Raw genomic sequence first — 16806 nt, forward strand, 5'->3', positions numbered from 1 at the left:
CCACATCGTGGAATAATAGCATCCCGTGGGAGGTCCACTTATCCACATACACCATCGATGTCCTCATTGGTCATAGTTCTCGAATTCTCGCGAATTCATCCTTAACAATAAATCCCGACGATAAACACATATTCGCGTTCGCAGAAAGAGTGACCACTAACCTAACAACTAATTCGCCAAATCGCATTATCGTAATTCCTATAAGAGAGACGAGGTTCTCCCGTCTTGCATCTCTTAATACGCACGTCACCAAAACCTTGCTCCAACCCCGAGCATACGAAGGAATTTAACCTAACCTTAAACTCTTTAAACGTAGAGTTTACCACGATATACACAACCTTGCACTTGCAATAATCCCATTGCTATAGCTCATCAATTTTCCACACGAAGACGAACACGCCCTAACATCCAAAACCAAAGCCCGTCTCCATGGCTTAGTAGAAAACATTTCCCAAACATTAAGGAATGCTTGGTTGCACCAAGTCTTACGCCCTGCGGTCGACGATCCCAACTCCAACGTAGGGTAATTCCGTCAGGAATGCTACCCGTAACAATACCACGTATTTACACTAATGCATTCGCCCCTCAAGTCGCATTCACATGAGTCAATGACTCAAACGCTACCCTAGTGCGCTGTCATCTTATCACTAGCCCCGCGCCCGTAAGGGTACGGTTAAAATATACGTTCGCTTAAAACTTATTAGGTTTGGTAATGAGATTTAGGTCTCAATTTCATAACCGAATACATTGGCACACAACATCAATAATAGTAAGGCATATTTGCATCGAGAAGTGAAGGTACCTGAAACAACATCGCTCGGTGCTTCACCACCCATCGAATACTCGCGCTCTAACCTCTTAACCCGATCGGCAAACGCTTCCGAACACTCTGACTTTCGATGTCCCTCCTTCTGGCAAGCAAAGCACTTGATCGTGCTCAAAGGTGTACCCGTACAATCCCGTGCCAAATGGCCTCGTCCTCCACACTTAAAACACGCAAGCACCCAACCTCCAAACCTCCTAGTCTGATTACTAGCTAAATCGGGACACTCAGACCTTTGGTGCCCTTCCTTCCAACAATAAAAACATACAGTTTTGCCCGACGGACAATCGCGAGACTTATGTCCCCGTTGCCCACAATTGTAACACTTAGACCCACCGGAGCCCGTTATTACCTTCCTCATGCTACTAGACGCCTCATTTACACTTCTACCTTGATCATTGAGCAACTCGGGACACTCCGACCTTCGGTGTCCCTCTTTATGGCAATGGTAGCACATTCTGTTTTCGTTTCTCGGCAACGTGCACTCCCATATCTTGTGGCCCCTAACACCACAATTGAAACATCTAGATGTGTAACTTCCCTTGTTCTTCTTTTTCACATGCTCTACGCCTTCAGGCGTACCTCTTTTCCTTTTACCCGAAGTACCATGCGGCTCTAGCCTTGCATGTACTTCTTCGTCACCCCTACCTCGAGGTTTAGGAAACCTCTTCTCAAACTCTTCCCTTACGACCTTCGTCACTTGGTCTCGGACCATTTCGGTTACCCGTCCTTCGATTGACTCTTTGACTACTTGGCCAACTCCGTTGGCGACACCCGAGACACATTGTTCAATCGCGGCTTCAACCATTACCGCTAATTCGTTCTTCTTTTCATTAGTAGACCCTTCCGTTCCGTATTCATCTTCCATCTTCATTCTTAAGAAACAAAATAGATTAACCAATGAAACGAAAAGATATAACACGTATGTATATATATACATATATATATACATATGCCACACTTCCCCATCTTGCTTAACAATCGTCGTACATCGCTTGTTTGACACGATTTGCACCCGTAGTAAGGGTAGCTAATCATTACTACGCGAGCACGTCGCGTTAACTCGCTAGTACAACGTCCATTTCGCTTGATGATCGCTACACAACACAAACAAATAACGCATGATTAGTTCATATAAATCTATGTGCTAACCAAGTCCCGGTCCGACCCAAAGTCCTACAAGTCCCGCACAATGCTCACACAAAAGTCTAAGTCTAGGCGCCTATCTCAAGTCACCTAAATCCCTTAGACCATGCTCTGATACCACTTGTAACAACCCAAACCGTAACCGACCAAACACGACGAAATTTCAAACAAAAAAAAAATTGTTGTTCCAGGCCATCGGCGCGCCGCGCCAAAAGGGCCGCGCGCCGCGCCAAACCCCTGCTGTTACCGGAAAGTTTAAATGCGAAAAAGATGAACGTGTTCCCGGCATATTTAACCAAAACGCTTTTAACCATACATTCATATATGTAAAACTAGCACATAACTAAGGTATGAACAAGTTTTACAAGGTGGGGCCCACACGTGCCCAAAACGCCACTAAGTTTAAAATACAATGTTTAATACAAATTAGAGTTTCGACCACAAAAAGTTTAATTGCCAAACGACACAACGAGCATGGTGTTTGGGGTTAAACTACCCAAGTCTCGGTCAAACTCCAAGCCAAAGCCAAAAGCGCTTCCTAATCATCAAAGCGGGAAACTTAATCCAAGGTAATGCCCTTACCCTTATCCACACACGAACCTATAAAAAGGTAAACAACGAGAGGGTAAGCAAAGCTTAGTGAGCAAAATAATTATACAGATACATATATAATCTACCTACTTGCATCACTTACACAACATCATACTCGGTTTAACATTTCGACAATCATACAACAATATTATGCATATACCATAAACCGCAAATCCACGAGTAGCTAATAATACAATAGCATACGATTCATAATTAAATACATTCAATACATAATTCACGCAACCTTGGTTAACCAATTCGAACAAGGGAAACGGTACTTACAAGACCGTTGGAGTTCATAACATCCACTAGTGTTACTTACACACCGCGTAATCACTAATCCCCCGGGTGATGTCTTGAACACCGCGACTAACTCACCCTTACGACAATGTGGCGTCTTAAACACCGCGACGAATCCACACTTCATTCAATACAATGAGTGGTGTCTTAAACACCGCGACAATTCCACTCCCATGACAATGTGGTGTCTTAAACACCGCGACAATACCACATGTCAATTAAACAATGAGTAGTGTCTTAAACACCGCGACAATACCACTCGTCAAACATACTATGAGTAGTGTCTTAAACACCGCGACAATACTACTCGTTACCTAGAATGTGGTGTCTTAAACACCGCGACAATTCCACATTCGTACACACAAATAAATACATTATATACGTACACGCATAATTATTCCACTCACCTTAGCGCCAAGATGATGATTATGCACTTCCGATCTTCAAAGCAATCGTACCTAATACATAAGTACACATTCAATTACGCAACTAGTGGAATTAACCACAATACTTACACTTGAGCATTTAATGACCCAATATGCATTAAATAGCTCGACTATACCAAAACCGCCCATAAATGGCCAAGACTCAACTAACATCAATAAAGCTAGTGAATTAAAGTCTATTAACTTCAACTAGCATAAACTTAGGGTATTTCATGCCCATTTCACCCCATTAGGTCAACCTTGACTCATTTGACCCATTTTCAAGTTTTTCATCATTTATAAGAGTGCTAATGACTAGCAACTCGATTCAACACTTACAAAACCTCAAACACATGAATAAACCCTAGGTTAACACCCTTTGGGTCATCTTTTACCAATTTAACCCAAACTAGGTCAACATTACCCATCTTGACCCATTTTAATACTTAACCCTAAAATTGGGTCAACTTCTCCAAAAACCCTAACTCTTAACATTTAAGGTCTTCATACACATTTAATCACTAGGTTCCAACACAAAACACTAACATTAACCAACCTTGGTCCATTTTGACCCAATTAAAAGTCAATACACCCCTTTTGGGTCATCCACACCCAAATAACACCCCTTTACACATCATTAGAGTGTTCTAGCAATTTACTAGCTAATTAGGGTTCATAAACATCAATTAATACTTTGAAACCCTAGGTTAGTTACCATTTAGTCTTCATGACTCAAATTACCCAAGAACACCCAAAAATCACTAATAAATGGGTTTGATGTTCACCATAAACCCTAACTCTAACCCTTTCACAACATTATACTAGGAAATCAAGATTAGAGCTTACCACCACAATCAAAATGTAGCTAGGAAGTAGATGAACAACTTTAGAACTTGAACTTTAGCAAGAAACCTCCTTCTTCTTCTTCAAAATGGGATCTCTCTCTCTAATATCCCACTCTCTCTCACTAAAATGAATTGGGAGGATAAGGTTGGTGAACAAGGGAGTAATTGAACTCCCAAACTACTGATCCAAGCATTAAATCCGGCCTTGAAGTGAATTTACCGAAATGCCCATCGTTTAAATTAAATAAAACAAGGAGAGCTGTCACCAGCGTTTTGCGCGGCGCGCCCTCCCTTTGCGCGGCGCGCAACCCCCTGTTTCCAGCTACTTTTCCATTTTAAACTACATAACAAAACTCCACAACCCGGTTTACTATTTAAGCATTATATATAATATAATTACACGGGTCTTACAATACTCGTACACTCGAGGTGAGATCATAGTCCCATCTTTCAACAACTTTTATACTTTTAAATCATGAGATGAGAAACATATACAGTTTTATACTACATACTTTTATACTTTGAACACAAGTATGGAAACAAACATTCCACAGCGAGTTAGAACAAAAAGCCTCAATTCGATTATCATTAGTTACACTTGCATGGTGTAAGCGAGAACTTATATTATGTGATCACATGGGCTTGACGAGCCTCATTCGGACGATTCGCTACCGTTAGCGGATGAAATATATTTTCGGGTTTAGTGTATGTTCTAACACTACGCAACAGGGTGCAAAACAGTTAAGTCTTGATAATTGGGTGCTCGCGAACATACTTTTGGAATGCAAACGATTTAGATAATCAACGTTATGGAAATACTAAATCTTGTGGTTCAAAACAACGTTTATTAATACACCTATGATTTCACCAACGTTTTTCGTTGACAGTTTTCTATATGTTTCTCAGGTTAATACTTGGCTACTTGATACATGCTTCCGCACACTTTGATTACTTGTTTGGGATCAAGCATACATGCATACGCTAGTGATAGCACCTTTGGATTCAAACTTATAGCATACATACTTACGCTATTTATAGCAACCGTGATTTTCAACTTATTATGTCGCAAGTTATTTCATTTATACTTTATAACTTTTGTAAACTTTAACTTGTTGTCGAACCGTTTGGTAAACTAAACTTTGTAAGTCTTATACGTTTCAAATGAATGCGATATAATTTTGGTCAAACGCGTCTCATTTAGGGACTATGACCACGTAACGGGACCTAAGTAACGACGCCGTCAATGACGATTTTGTCGGGTCGTTACAGTTAATGAGCCCTTAAAGGACTACACCCGTAAATCTCATTTTGGAAATCAACAAAGTCATCAACGGGGCAACAACATCGTAACCACCAGAACCGAAAACGTCAACAGGGAAAGTGGAGCGAACAAAAGCAACCCAACAAGCAAAGGACCAAACCTACCCTAAAAAACCCAGAAAGCTCCGGCGGCCGAAATTCCGACAAGAACTCAACAACACAACATAGAGCTAACCCGTTGTGCCCCTAGAAAGATCCGACGTAGATAACAAGTAGCAAAGCACAAGACACAGACGCCAAAGTTTTAAAATAAGGAAGAAAAAGTGGATCCAAGAAACCGCCCAAAAACTTACCGGAGAAAAAGTCACAGGCACCTCTAAAGCTGTCGGCCAGAGGAAAAGATAAGACCACTTACCAACATAACGAACATCCACCCACGGAAAACACGAATCTCGCAAGTGCGCTACGAGGTGGAGAAACGTAAAGTCGATGGAAAATGAAGCGATCTCCGGCCAAACCCAAATAACGAACGAGAAGAGCAAACTAGTCTGAAGAAGAAACCGACCACAGTGCGTGAAGCATTCATCGCCTGCGCCGGAGTCAAAAAGGGGAAAGGTGGTCGGAAAACCTCGAAGCGTCGGAGATGGAAGTCGTGGAGTGCATATTCAAGAGAAAAATGACAAGAAACGCAAGAAAATGGGTCATCGAACCTCTGGCGAGATGCCGGAGGCCAGGCATCGGACCCACGACGGCTACAAAACGATGGATCTTCAAAAACGGCCTAAAAATGGAAGCAAAAAAAAGTAGCGGCACCGGTAAAAAGTAACGGAGCTAGGGTCTTTTAATTTTGAGAAAGTTTGGGAGGAGTGAGAATGGTATTCCGTGCGATTAGTTTTTCAAACACAAATGAAGCAGGAAGTTTGAAAGAAATTAATGGGAAAAGGTGTTGTAGGTGGAAAACAGAAGAGCACCGACGAAAATTCAAAAGGAAAAGTAAAATGCAGAAAGGCTTTATTTCTAATTAAAAATCTCGTTCGATTAGAAAAGCTTAATAATTTTAGATAGTGGAAAAATCAAAACAGATGTGATATATTTAACACAACAAAAACTACAAGCTACCAACTACTTTATCAAAACATACCCACAATTTTATCCAAACACTAATAAGCAAATATGATAATAGCTTCGAAACTAAGACCACACATACACCCCAAGCTCAAAATTGCCGAATATTTCATTATTTTTATTTATAAACGATCTTAGAAGTAGTCACTCTATAAAGCATTTTTATAATAGTTCTCTGATCATAGCCATCCGGTGAATGAAGTTTAAAAATTCAACCCTTTCATACGAAATTTGAGTCTAGAGTGAAAAAAAAAAAGTAGGAAGTAGCATATATGCAAATACCACAAAGGAAACATCAAAACGTTATCAGCTAGTATGATACCCAACTATTTCGCCAAACACATGTTTTTTACTGGTAACTGCTTTCCCATTTGGATATACTTACTGGTATTAATAATAATAAATCTGGATGACTCAGATTTTAAAGGCTCTACGCCAAGCACCACTAGTACACACTCAGGGACTCAAAAACGACGCTGCTAATGATGGTCTGAATCTAAACTCTGCCCCACATTACCCTCTCATTTAGCTAGGCGCCGCCTGCCTGAATGACCATAAAACATAAAAAGATTAGTATGTATGTAGACTTGTTTGGCCTTGTAAACAATTTCGCAATGAGTACAGTTTTGCAGTTTTGGCATCAGGTTTATTTAAAAATGCAATGTGGCAACAGATTGGTTGGTTCAGATTATGTTATAAGCGAGCAGGTTATAAATTAAAATAATAATTTGGGAGAAAACATGTCAAAATGATTAAAGGCTGCTGAAAATATAGGTGAATATTATTCGAGAAATATTGCCCACCTGCACGTTTACTTCTTTCATTTTAAAAATTAAATTCAAATTCAAACATTCATGAAAGGAAAAAAAAAAACATATTAACAGGGGAAATTTATTTCTACTAACGAATATGAAATATAGGCTAAAAGGCTTATAAAACCTAGGTTGAACTGCTTTTTTCGTTGCAGTACACGCAGAAAAAAGTTTTACACGGGTTAAGTACAAGTTTGGATCGAGTCATGTTAGGTTTAATTGTCAAGACACTTTAATCGTTAAGAAAATATCAATTTAAAGGTGGAACACTTATCAACTAAATTTAAACAAATATGCCTTTGAAAGCCTTTAGCTAAGGACGAGGTTGAAGTATGGCCTGTTTCGTTAATAATTAAATTTTTGAAATATAATTCACATAAATTGGTTTACCTTTTTTCCTATAAAACGGCTGAAAATGTTACCACTTAATTTAACATAATGTGCATGTATTATGAAGAAGCACCTTTACAGTAAAAGTCTATCATGCTACCAGCTTACATACCTTCTCTGACAAAATTGATTATGCAAGTGCAGTTACTTTTCCAATTGCAACTGTTTTTCCTGCAGCAGAACCAAAACATTATATATTGAATAAATTAAAATTAACTTAAAATCAATAAGTAAGAAAATTTGTGACAGCTTTTAACCTTCGGAACGAAGAGTGAACCGCCCAAGCTGTGGAAAATCAGCAAACTTCTCTATGCATATCATATTTGTCACCTGAGAAAAACATTACAAACTTAATTGACATAATATTGTCACGAAAAAGAGAGCCTAAGAAAGTAGCCTTTTTAATATCCATTTTCAAAACCTACCTGAATACGGCATATGACAGCAGCACCGTTCTTCACGAAAAGAACTTTCTTTTTCATTGGTTTCCGAGTCTTGGGATCAATCTGCTGCAACAATTCAAGAATCTCACACTCTTCAACTACAGAGTGGATATGCAATACAGCCTTGTACCCAGCAGTAAAGATGGCCTAACATACCAATTAACAAAAATTGTTATAACAAACTCAAGAATAAATAATAACAGAACAAAAAATAAAGTCAATTGAAATTAAATGATAGTTAAGTCTGCATACGTTATCCAGCAATTCAAGAATTTGCAACTGAGCAACGAACTCATGAACTGCAGTTATAGGTTTTTCTGCATAAAACAACGAAAAATAAACCCATATAAAATTAGTACGAAAGGAATTATACATGCACACAAATGAACAAAACTTGTTATCTACAGTATAATTCTAGACTTTAGACTAACAGCTAAAAAGTGTGATATATCTAACAAAATAAACCTTGTGGTTTGAAAAAATAAATGAACAGATGAACTACTTTTGTGACTTCAGAGGTGAATATGAAATCTACTGAAATTTAATATTGGAAAAAAGATTTCTGCATGAGAAGTATCAAATAATTGTGATATAGTACATTTGATATTAGTGATTGTAAAACAAGTAACTTTAAATTATAAGAAACTTTAATATCAGTTGGTTTCACTAGAAAACATGTTGAGGGTATGGTTGTATTTCCCTGTTTGTACTAAAGTTTAGTCATTAAAGAAAAAACAAAAAGAACAGAACATACCAATACTAGAAAGAACAAATCCAGACAGGATATCCTCATCATCAATCCCAGAGACTCGGACTCGTAGATTCTCACCAGGCCCTGCACTCCTAACTTTATCTTCATCAATAAATATGGCAAGAACTTTAACTTGAACCTGCATATATAGTAATTGTTCACCAACTTTTATTACGCATTAATATTCAGTAGTAATGTTCACAAGCATATAAGTGTATCACTAAAGAAAGAACCTTATTTGGCATAATCAGCAGGCTATTGCCCTCTCGCACACTACCGGACTCTACTTTTCCCATCACAACAGTCCCCATGTCTTTGAATTTGTCAATAATAGGCATTCTGAAAGTTAAAATGTCAGTATAGATGATAATACAAAATTAAAGAAAGAAACAATGTTATGAGAACAACTAACAACAATCAACAGAGCAATAGAACATCCAACAACATTTGGTCATATGGCTGGATCTAGTGGGTTGAAAAACATGCAACTTTTTTAAAGAGTGGGTCGGATTGGGTTGACAAGAAAACACTTTGTTAAATTTCAAATCTTCTATAGATGTTTAATGACTGAAAAATTATTACGAGTATCATGTTAAAATGATTACGATATTAATATTTGTTTGCAAATATCTAGACCACCTCAATTTACCGGTTATTGATATCCATAAGCATGGCACGAATACAACACATTCAAAGGAAAATTTGTTAACTTTTAGCCAAAAGAAACCATACATCACTTGTCATCTCTAGCTTTGTAATTTAAACATGTGCCGATGAAGGCCCACAAAGAGACGACCAAATAAACGATTAGCCAACATATGATATTAGTTGCACGGATATTAATGGGATACCTGAATGGACCATCTGGATCACGTAATGGAACCTCAATTACATCAAGTGCTTCAAATAAACATTGACCATCCCACCACGGGCACACACTTTTTTCAACTCTTGTTTGCATATTGGTGCCATGAAGTCCAGATATTGGAAGAAATTGAATATCTGCAAATGAAAAATTCTGAAGAATCAATTTTATTTACCTACTAGTAATAATAACTAAGATCACCATGTCAATGGCAATATATGCAGCAAAACACACTCCGTTTCCAATATTTCATTTAGTTAACACTTATAACATGCTTTGGAATTGATATGTCAAGGTTGATAAATATGTATAGATTAAGAATAAGTGTACGAATGCAACCATATTTAAATGTAAAGAAGACATTATAGCAAGGACCATTTTAATGGAGACATTTACATCCAACTGCAAGTAATTTTGTGAGTCAGTTTTTGAAATATCAAAAACTGTGAATACACAATAGCTATTTATGTCTTTAGTACAGAGAGAGGAAATTATGTAACTAGTGAATAGGCTAGCCAAATGTATAACGGTTCAGAAATATAACTAGTGGAAAATCGGGTTGGCCACATAATCTACCACGACAACACACATCAGAGTTATGACTGACAAAAAAACAATTTACTACTCATTAAAAAAGGTGAGCGTGCACATTTAAAGATAAACTTACTGGATAAATGATATCTCTAGTACATACAATAATGGGAAATTACAATTGACCCCTTTTCAAGTTTTTATTTGTCCGGTGTGTACCAATATAAGGGGCTCACAACAATCATTCATGGTGAAATTTTACAAGGTGTATTAACATAAAAATCTTAAAACGCTGTCTAACTGATGGATAGTAAAAACATCAAGAAGTGAGCAAGTTAATAAGCTAAGAGTACTCATAGAGTAGAAGATAATATGTGTTCACCTTTCTTTACATTGTAGCCTGAGGACTTCAGAAACGGTACCATTTTGGATTCAATTTCATCGTACCTATTAAAGTAGGTAGTAGCAATTAAGAGAAGAAAACAGTTAGATAATTATGATGCAATCATTGTTAGAAAAAATAAGCACCTCTCCTTTGACCAATTAACAGTCGGGTCATCCATTTTATTGACAACAACAAGCAACTTAGAAACACCCAAGGTCTTTGCAAGTTGAACATGTTCACGAGTTTGTCCACCTTTCTCATACCCAGTTTCAAATTCCCCTTTTCGAGCAGAAATAACCTGAGAGAGAATTGACTAAGATACAATACAATAAAAAAACAGTAAAAGATGGTGGAAGCAGAAGTTTGTACCAGTACACCTATATCAGCTTGAGAAGCACCACTTATCATATTAGGTACATAGCTTTTGTGGCCCTAAAAACATCAAAAATAGAACATTAATGGCTCTTTCACCAAAAAGAAAGTATATTATATATTATATATGTGGATATATATATATTATGTGTGTTTGTGTACACATACACACACATATGTATAGACATTTATAAAGAGGTTGGGCATTGTAGAGCAAACCTTATTCTTAAAATTATATATATTATACGTATGTATACTGTCTTATAGATGTATATAGCATATATATTTGATGAACAATGGCCACTCATTGCCCTCTCCTTTCCTAGCTTTACTACCATAGAGTTTGTTATAATTGATTTAACACATATATACATACATACATACATACATATTACATATGGTATAAATATTAAATAGACAAAAATGCTATAAGTATAAGAAACAAGGAATCTTAGAAAGTTTAGAGAATCAGTTTCCACAAGAAAAGAGTATATAAATGATAATAGCAAGTATTGTTGGGCATTCTACACAGATTTAAGTTACAAGAAAAGGAAGATACCGGCGCATCGAGTATGGTAAATCGTGTAGTCTCTGTTTCAAAATGTGCTCTGCCAACTTCAACAGTTTTCCCCTACAATGAGCATTTAACATTATCAGATACAAAAAGTGACATTCAAACAAAACAAGGATCAGGTAACGACAAAAAAGTTGCATAATATATGCAAGAAACAGAGATATACCTTAGCCCTCTCCTCTTCATTGGTATCCATAATATATGCCATGTACCAACTCTCTCTACTTTTATCCTTAGCTTCTTTTTCATATTTCTGAATCGTTCGCTCATCAACTTGGCCACTAAGGTATAGTATCTGGCCTCCGATTGTAGACTTCCCAGCATCTTCAGTCCATAATTATTAAATAAGAAAAAGTTACAACAAAAATAACAAGATAACAGATGCTCAAAACAGAATTTGAGATAATCGTAACATGTGCAAATACAATCTTGAGTTCCACATAAACCAAACAGGTAGGATTTCTCCTATTTAATATGATTAAATATAAATAAGTAAAACAGAAAACAAAGAAAGATCCTGGAAATGTATAGTCTTCAGAAATTGAAGGCCAAATATAAACCTAAAACACTGTAGAAAGCAAAATCAAAGAATAATTCAATATTTAAAAAAAATTATGAACAAGACCCCCGCATGACTCTGAAATACAAGAACAAAAGACAAAAAACATGAACATGTAACCTGTATCGCAAAGGTATTAAAACTACAAGGATAGGCAACTAGCAACACCCAATACACCACCAGACCATCTCGTAATAGTCAAAGAAGACTGAATTCATATATAACAAGAATGCATATTAAAAATACTTTCTTCAAGTGGACATCATATGTCATTCATATAATTTTTATATAATATATAATTTCCTGAGAAGGAACAAAAAAAATTAACAAACTCTTTAAAACCTAGTGACTCATAACTTAATCTTCATAATATAAAGTAACAACTTTTAGCAATAGAAGATTTCGAGAGGCCAACATAATGGAACACGACAGAACTAAAATAAATGCACAATAAAAAAATCTAGATACATTAATAAACTATATTATGACTCAATGGCGTAACAATATACTGAGCAATTCAAAAATGTCCAACACATATTGCTTTTAATATGATATTAAGACAATCTCCCATCATGTATGATTTCAAATCTTTGTTTAGTCAAAGTATAATTAACTTAGCTTCATGAAAGAAAAAGAAAAAAAAGATAAGAGAACAAGAGAGAGTCATAAGATTACAAATTTACAATCACTGAGATAACGCACCCTGATACATCATGACTAACAAAAGGCAAGAACATTAAGTACATCTATATCAAGAACAGATTTGAATGCTTTATAAACAATATATAAATATAAATGATTAGAAAAAGGAGGTTGATATGTTTACATACCGACATGACCAATGAATACAACATTCAAGTGTCTCTTCTTATTACCCTCCACCTCCTCAATATGTTCTGGAGCAGAAGTCACTTCTCTCCCTGTAACCAGTAAACATTATACCACAAAATCAGTACCAGTAAACATTACTATTTCTTCCAGGCGGCCCATTTAATCGTCCACATAGTTAACAAAACCATTCCACAGCAAGTTTGTCACACAAAACATAGTGAGGGAATCAACATGCTTCCTCAAATGCAACTCAGTAATATTTGGCTTAAACACCGACATACAAGTATTTACTTCATATGGCTTATCAGATTATCAGATATCATATATTTCTATATGGTAAGATAAGAATCGCTTAAAGAACAACTCACTAAACCAAGAAGTACTGAAAAAAGATTGTAAAAGATTGTGAGTAATGATTCAATAAAGAATGAAGGGGAAGAACTAAGAAGAGAAGCAAAATAACAGTCTTACAAGCTGAAGTGGGATTTTTTACTTAGAATCAAAAATTCAAAAGCCAGTATGGTTGGTAATGTTTCGATGAAGAAAGAAAGAGAACGGATGAGATGAAAAAAAAAAAATTAAGCTCATGAATTGGGTATAGTCCCAAGTAACTAAGATCAAGGTAAGTAATATAAGACTTGTTTTCCTCAGTAAATACACCTCGTTAGCATAAATGTCCATATAAAGTAAAATAATTGACAAATGCTCCTTACCTTCCTCCACATCATCAACGACTACAGACTCTTCAGGCTGCCCACCATTAGCATTAGGCACCATATTACTATCTTCTGCTAGCATTTAATAAATTATAAAATTATTTTAATAGCACTTACAGAAAGAAAAAATGACCTCCAAATTATGTGATCGGTGAAACAAACAATTAATATCAATATACGTCAAAGTACTTAATGTAAAATGATGTTGAAAAGCAATATTACACACACACAGTATTTAGAATCGAGATGTGTATGAACTATCCTAGCAGTACTAAAACTAATATACTAGATACAAGGATGTTGTAAGTTCGCTAAACCACTTATATTGATATCTACATACAAGACTAGGCTAAACCCAAAAAGCTTAAAGCATTGGCCAACTGAACTTTCTTAAACGAAACTTGATGATCATGAAAAAAACTGCTAACATTTTTACCCTAAAGAAGGATGAAATCGGACATTGTTAAAAAAAATGCTTACAGGAAGCAGATTATGTGCAACTGTATAAATCCATCCAGTAAATAAAATTTCACAATTTAGTAAAAAGAAAATTAAGGTCGTTATAACACCAACTAAAAGTTCATGAATACTCCTTACCTTGTTGAGAGTTATCAGGAACTACATGTTCTTCAAGCCTCTCATCATTCTCTACAGGCACCATGATTATATCTTCCGCTATTTAATAATAAATAATTCAATAACATCACATAATAACTCACCTCCATATAATCATTTAACTATTATAATTTTATAACAAAATAAGCTTTTGAAAGTTTCAGAAATACCAAAACTCTTTGTAAGAATAAAAATCAATCATTAAAATTATTATAATTATAAGTATACCAGCTGAGTCAAGCTGCAATGCACGGATGTCCTCCTCAATGTTATCTAAAATTTATAGATAAAACAAGTTCAACAAGGCACATCAATTACTACATACATACATACATACATACATACATACATACATACATACATACATACATACATACATATATCCAGAAAAAATAGCATCAAACAATAGTTCGGTAACCGATAAATTACATAATTCGATCACAAAAGTAAAGCTGTACAACAATTAACACGAAAAAGTTTTGAATCAGATTAAATTGATGATGCTTACCCATTCGAACTAGATGTAGAGGACAATAATCGAGATTACTAACTGACGTCACGAATACAACTGAATCTGTGTAAAAATAGATTTAAAAATTAGATATATATATATTGATATAGAAATTTATATATACCGAGAACAACAGATAATAATTCTCCTGCGTGTGCGTAACTGAAACGTACCGAATTGAAATTCGAGATGTTGGGCGATGGTACTCAAAGGAACAAAGGCGAGGCAAGTGTTTATGATGGGAAAAAAAACCCTAATTTTGTATCTATCCTATCGGCAAACAAATATGCGGGGGTTTGATAATATGATCGCGTCCGACCCAAGCACTATTAACTATTTATTCAAGTTTACTGAATTTTTTTATTTTTTTAATTTTTTTACTGAATAGCGTATTAAGCTGTGGGATGCTTTATGACCAAGTTAGAATTAGAATTGTTGATTAAATTTAGTTATGATTAAGTTTGACTTGAAGATCAAGTTGAAATTTGAGTATAGAACTAGTGAAATGACACGTGAAAATACGGGTTTGTTTAAACGAAACAGTTTAATTTAATGATATGTTTTAGGTATTAAGTGAATATAAATGTTAAAGTCATTTAGTTTATTACCCCGTGGAACCACGGATTTCCGACTAAGAAACTGGTCGTTGATTGTACAAACATAAAGTTCGCTCAAAGTTGAATATTTATATTTATATTTTTAATAATAATAACAATTATTAAGAATAATAAATGTTTTTTAAATTTTTTTAGAAAAATAAAATTATAATTTAGGAGAGATTAATATTTTCTTTTATAAAAGATTTTTATTATTTTTTAATTAAATTAATATATAATTATGACATCATTATTATGAAAAGTAAAAGGTAATTTAGTTTAATGATGACATCATCATTTTAGAGGTTTATTAGACTATATAGATATAGATAGGAGTAACTTTATGAGGCGAAATTTAAGAGAAAAAATAGTCTATGAGTGTCATCTTACTTCGTCTCGTATAGTGGTCTTATGAATGATGATTCAATAACGAGTATAGTAAGAAGTTGTGATGTGGTCCAGCGGTTGGTGGCCTGCCTCCTTTAGGGGAGGTCAGGAGTTCGACCCCCGTTGGCTACATATTAAAACCACAATCTCATCTCTGCCATGAAGTATCCACTCATGGCACTTTTTCCATATCGTTTGGGGGTAAAGGGGAGGGGATTTTACTTGGTCGTGCCCTTGGATCGGTTTCAAGGTTTCCTCCCGGACAGCGATGGGGGCGGGGTTATTATCGATGTATCGGAACTGGAGCTAGTCCGGGTCTTCAAACACTTCGTTCACCTAGAAGTAAACTTCTTTTTGGGTCTTCTATCTCAACTTCTACAGTTGAATCTTAAAGTCTCTCTTCCCAATTTGATGGAGAAATAAAAGCTTTCATTCTATTACTGGGGAAGAATCAGATGAGTTGCTTGGCTCAGCACCTTCATCACATGCCTCAAATAAGGGCTTTGACCACAGAGGCTGATTGTATATGGGCTTTGACTTGACCCTTTATTTATCTAAGGGTTCGGGTTCAGGTGACGGTTCTTGTGTTAGTGCTAGTTCTTGCATTAGTGATGGTTCTTGTGTTGCCATGAGGTCAGTAGATATTTGAGGCTCCCCCTTAGCATATGACATATTAGTCTCTACTGGAATAGATTGACTAGCAAAGGACTGACTTGTAACACCGACCATTTTTATCACAACGGAAGTAAATCATTAAACAAACATGAGATTAACAACATCCAAACATTGTCATTACAAGTAAATAAGTTAATAGTTTACAAAACGGGCGTCACGTAAATACCATTGTTACTTTAATACAAAATCCCATTATTTCATCTAGTAATACATATCTTCGATATCTCGACTCCCTTCAACTTAAAAGTTACAAAAACTGAAAGGGACGATGCGGGGAG

The 16806-nt window shown here is 35.8% G+C and overlaps 1 protein-coding gene across 4 annotated transcripts; it reads right to left on the reverse strand.

Moving 5' to 3' along the window:
• Positions 1 to 6712: 6712 nt before the first annotated feature.
• Positions 6713 to 15159, reverse strand: LOC139871547 (uncharacterized). Of its 4 annotated transcripts, XM_071859250.1 has the most exons (19): positions 15044 to 15159; positions 14868 to 14933; positions 14588 to 14632; positions 14342 to 14419; positions 13742 to 13819; positions 13028 to 13117; positions 11805 to 11962; positions 11624 to 11695; positions 11062 to 11124; positions 10836 to 10990; positions 10690 to 10754; positions 9763 to 9913; positions 9145 to 9250; positions 8915 to 9050; positions 8413 to 8477; positions 8143 to 8307; positions 7975 to 8047; positions 7830 to 7888; positions 6713 to 7059 (listed from the first exon to the last, which is right to left on the reverse strand). In XM_071859250.1, exons 2-18 carry the CDS (start codon positions 14869 to 14871, stop codon positions 7848 to 7850), a joined length of 1545 nt encoding a protein of 514 aa, XP_071715351.1. In that variant the 5' UTR covers positions 14872 to 14933; positions 15044 to 15159; the 3' UTR covers positions 6713 to 7059; positions 7830 to 7847. The 4 variants fall into 4 exon arrangements, with proteins under 4 accessions (XP_071715351.1, XP_071715352.1, XP_071715353.1 ...); XM_071859251.1 differs by lacking the exon at positions 13742 to 13819; XM_071859252.1 differs by lacking the exons at positions 14342 to 14419; positions 14588 to 14632.
• Between the last annotated feature and the right edge of the window lie 1647 nt (positions 15160 to 16806).

This window comes from Rutidosis leptorrhynchoides, chromosome 10, assembly GCF_046630445.1.
Source record: "Rutidosis leptorrhynchoides isolate AG116_Rl617_1_P2 chromosome 10, CSIRO_AGI_Rlap_v1, whole genome shotgun sequence".
Taxonomy (NCBI): domain Eukaryota; kingdom Viridiplantae; phylum Streptophyta; class Magnoliopsida; order Asterales; family Asteraceae; genus Rutidosis; species Rutidosis leptorrhynchoides.

Excerpts from the sequence above, each read along its gene's own strand:
- LOC139871547 (XM_071859250.1), bottom strand. Across the intron at positions 11,696-11,804 it reads ATGAAGAGGAGAGGGCTAAG|GGGAAAACTGTTGAAGTTGG; the intron begins GTATATCTCTGT and ends TGCTCATTGTAG. Across the intron at positions 9,914-10,689 it reads AGGCTACAATGTAAAGAAAG|ATATTCAATTTCTTCCAATA; the intron begins GTGAACACATAT and ends TTTCATTTGCAG.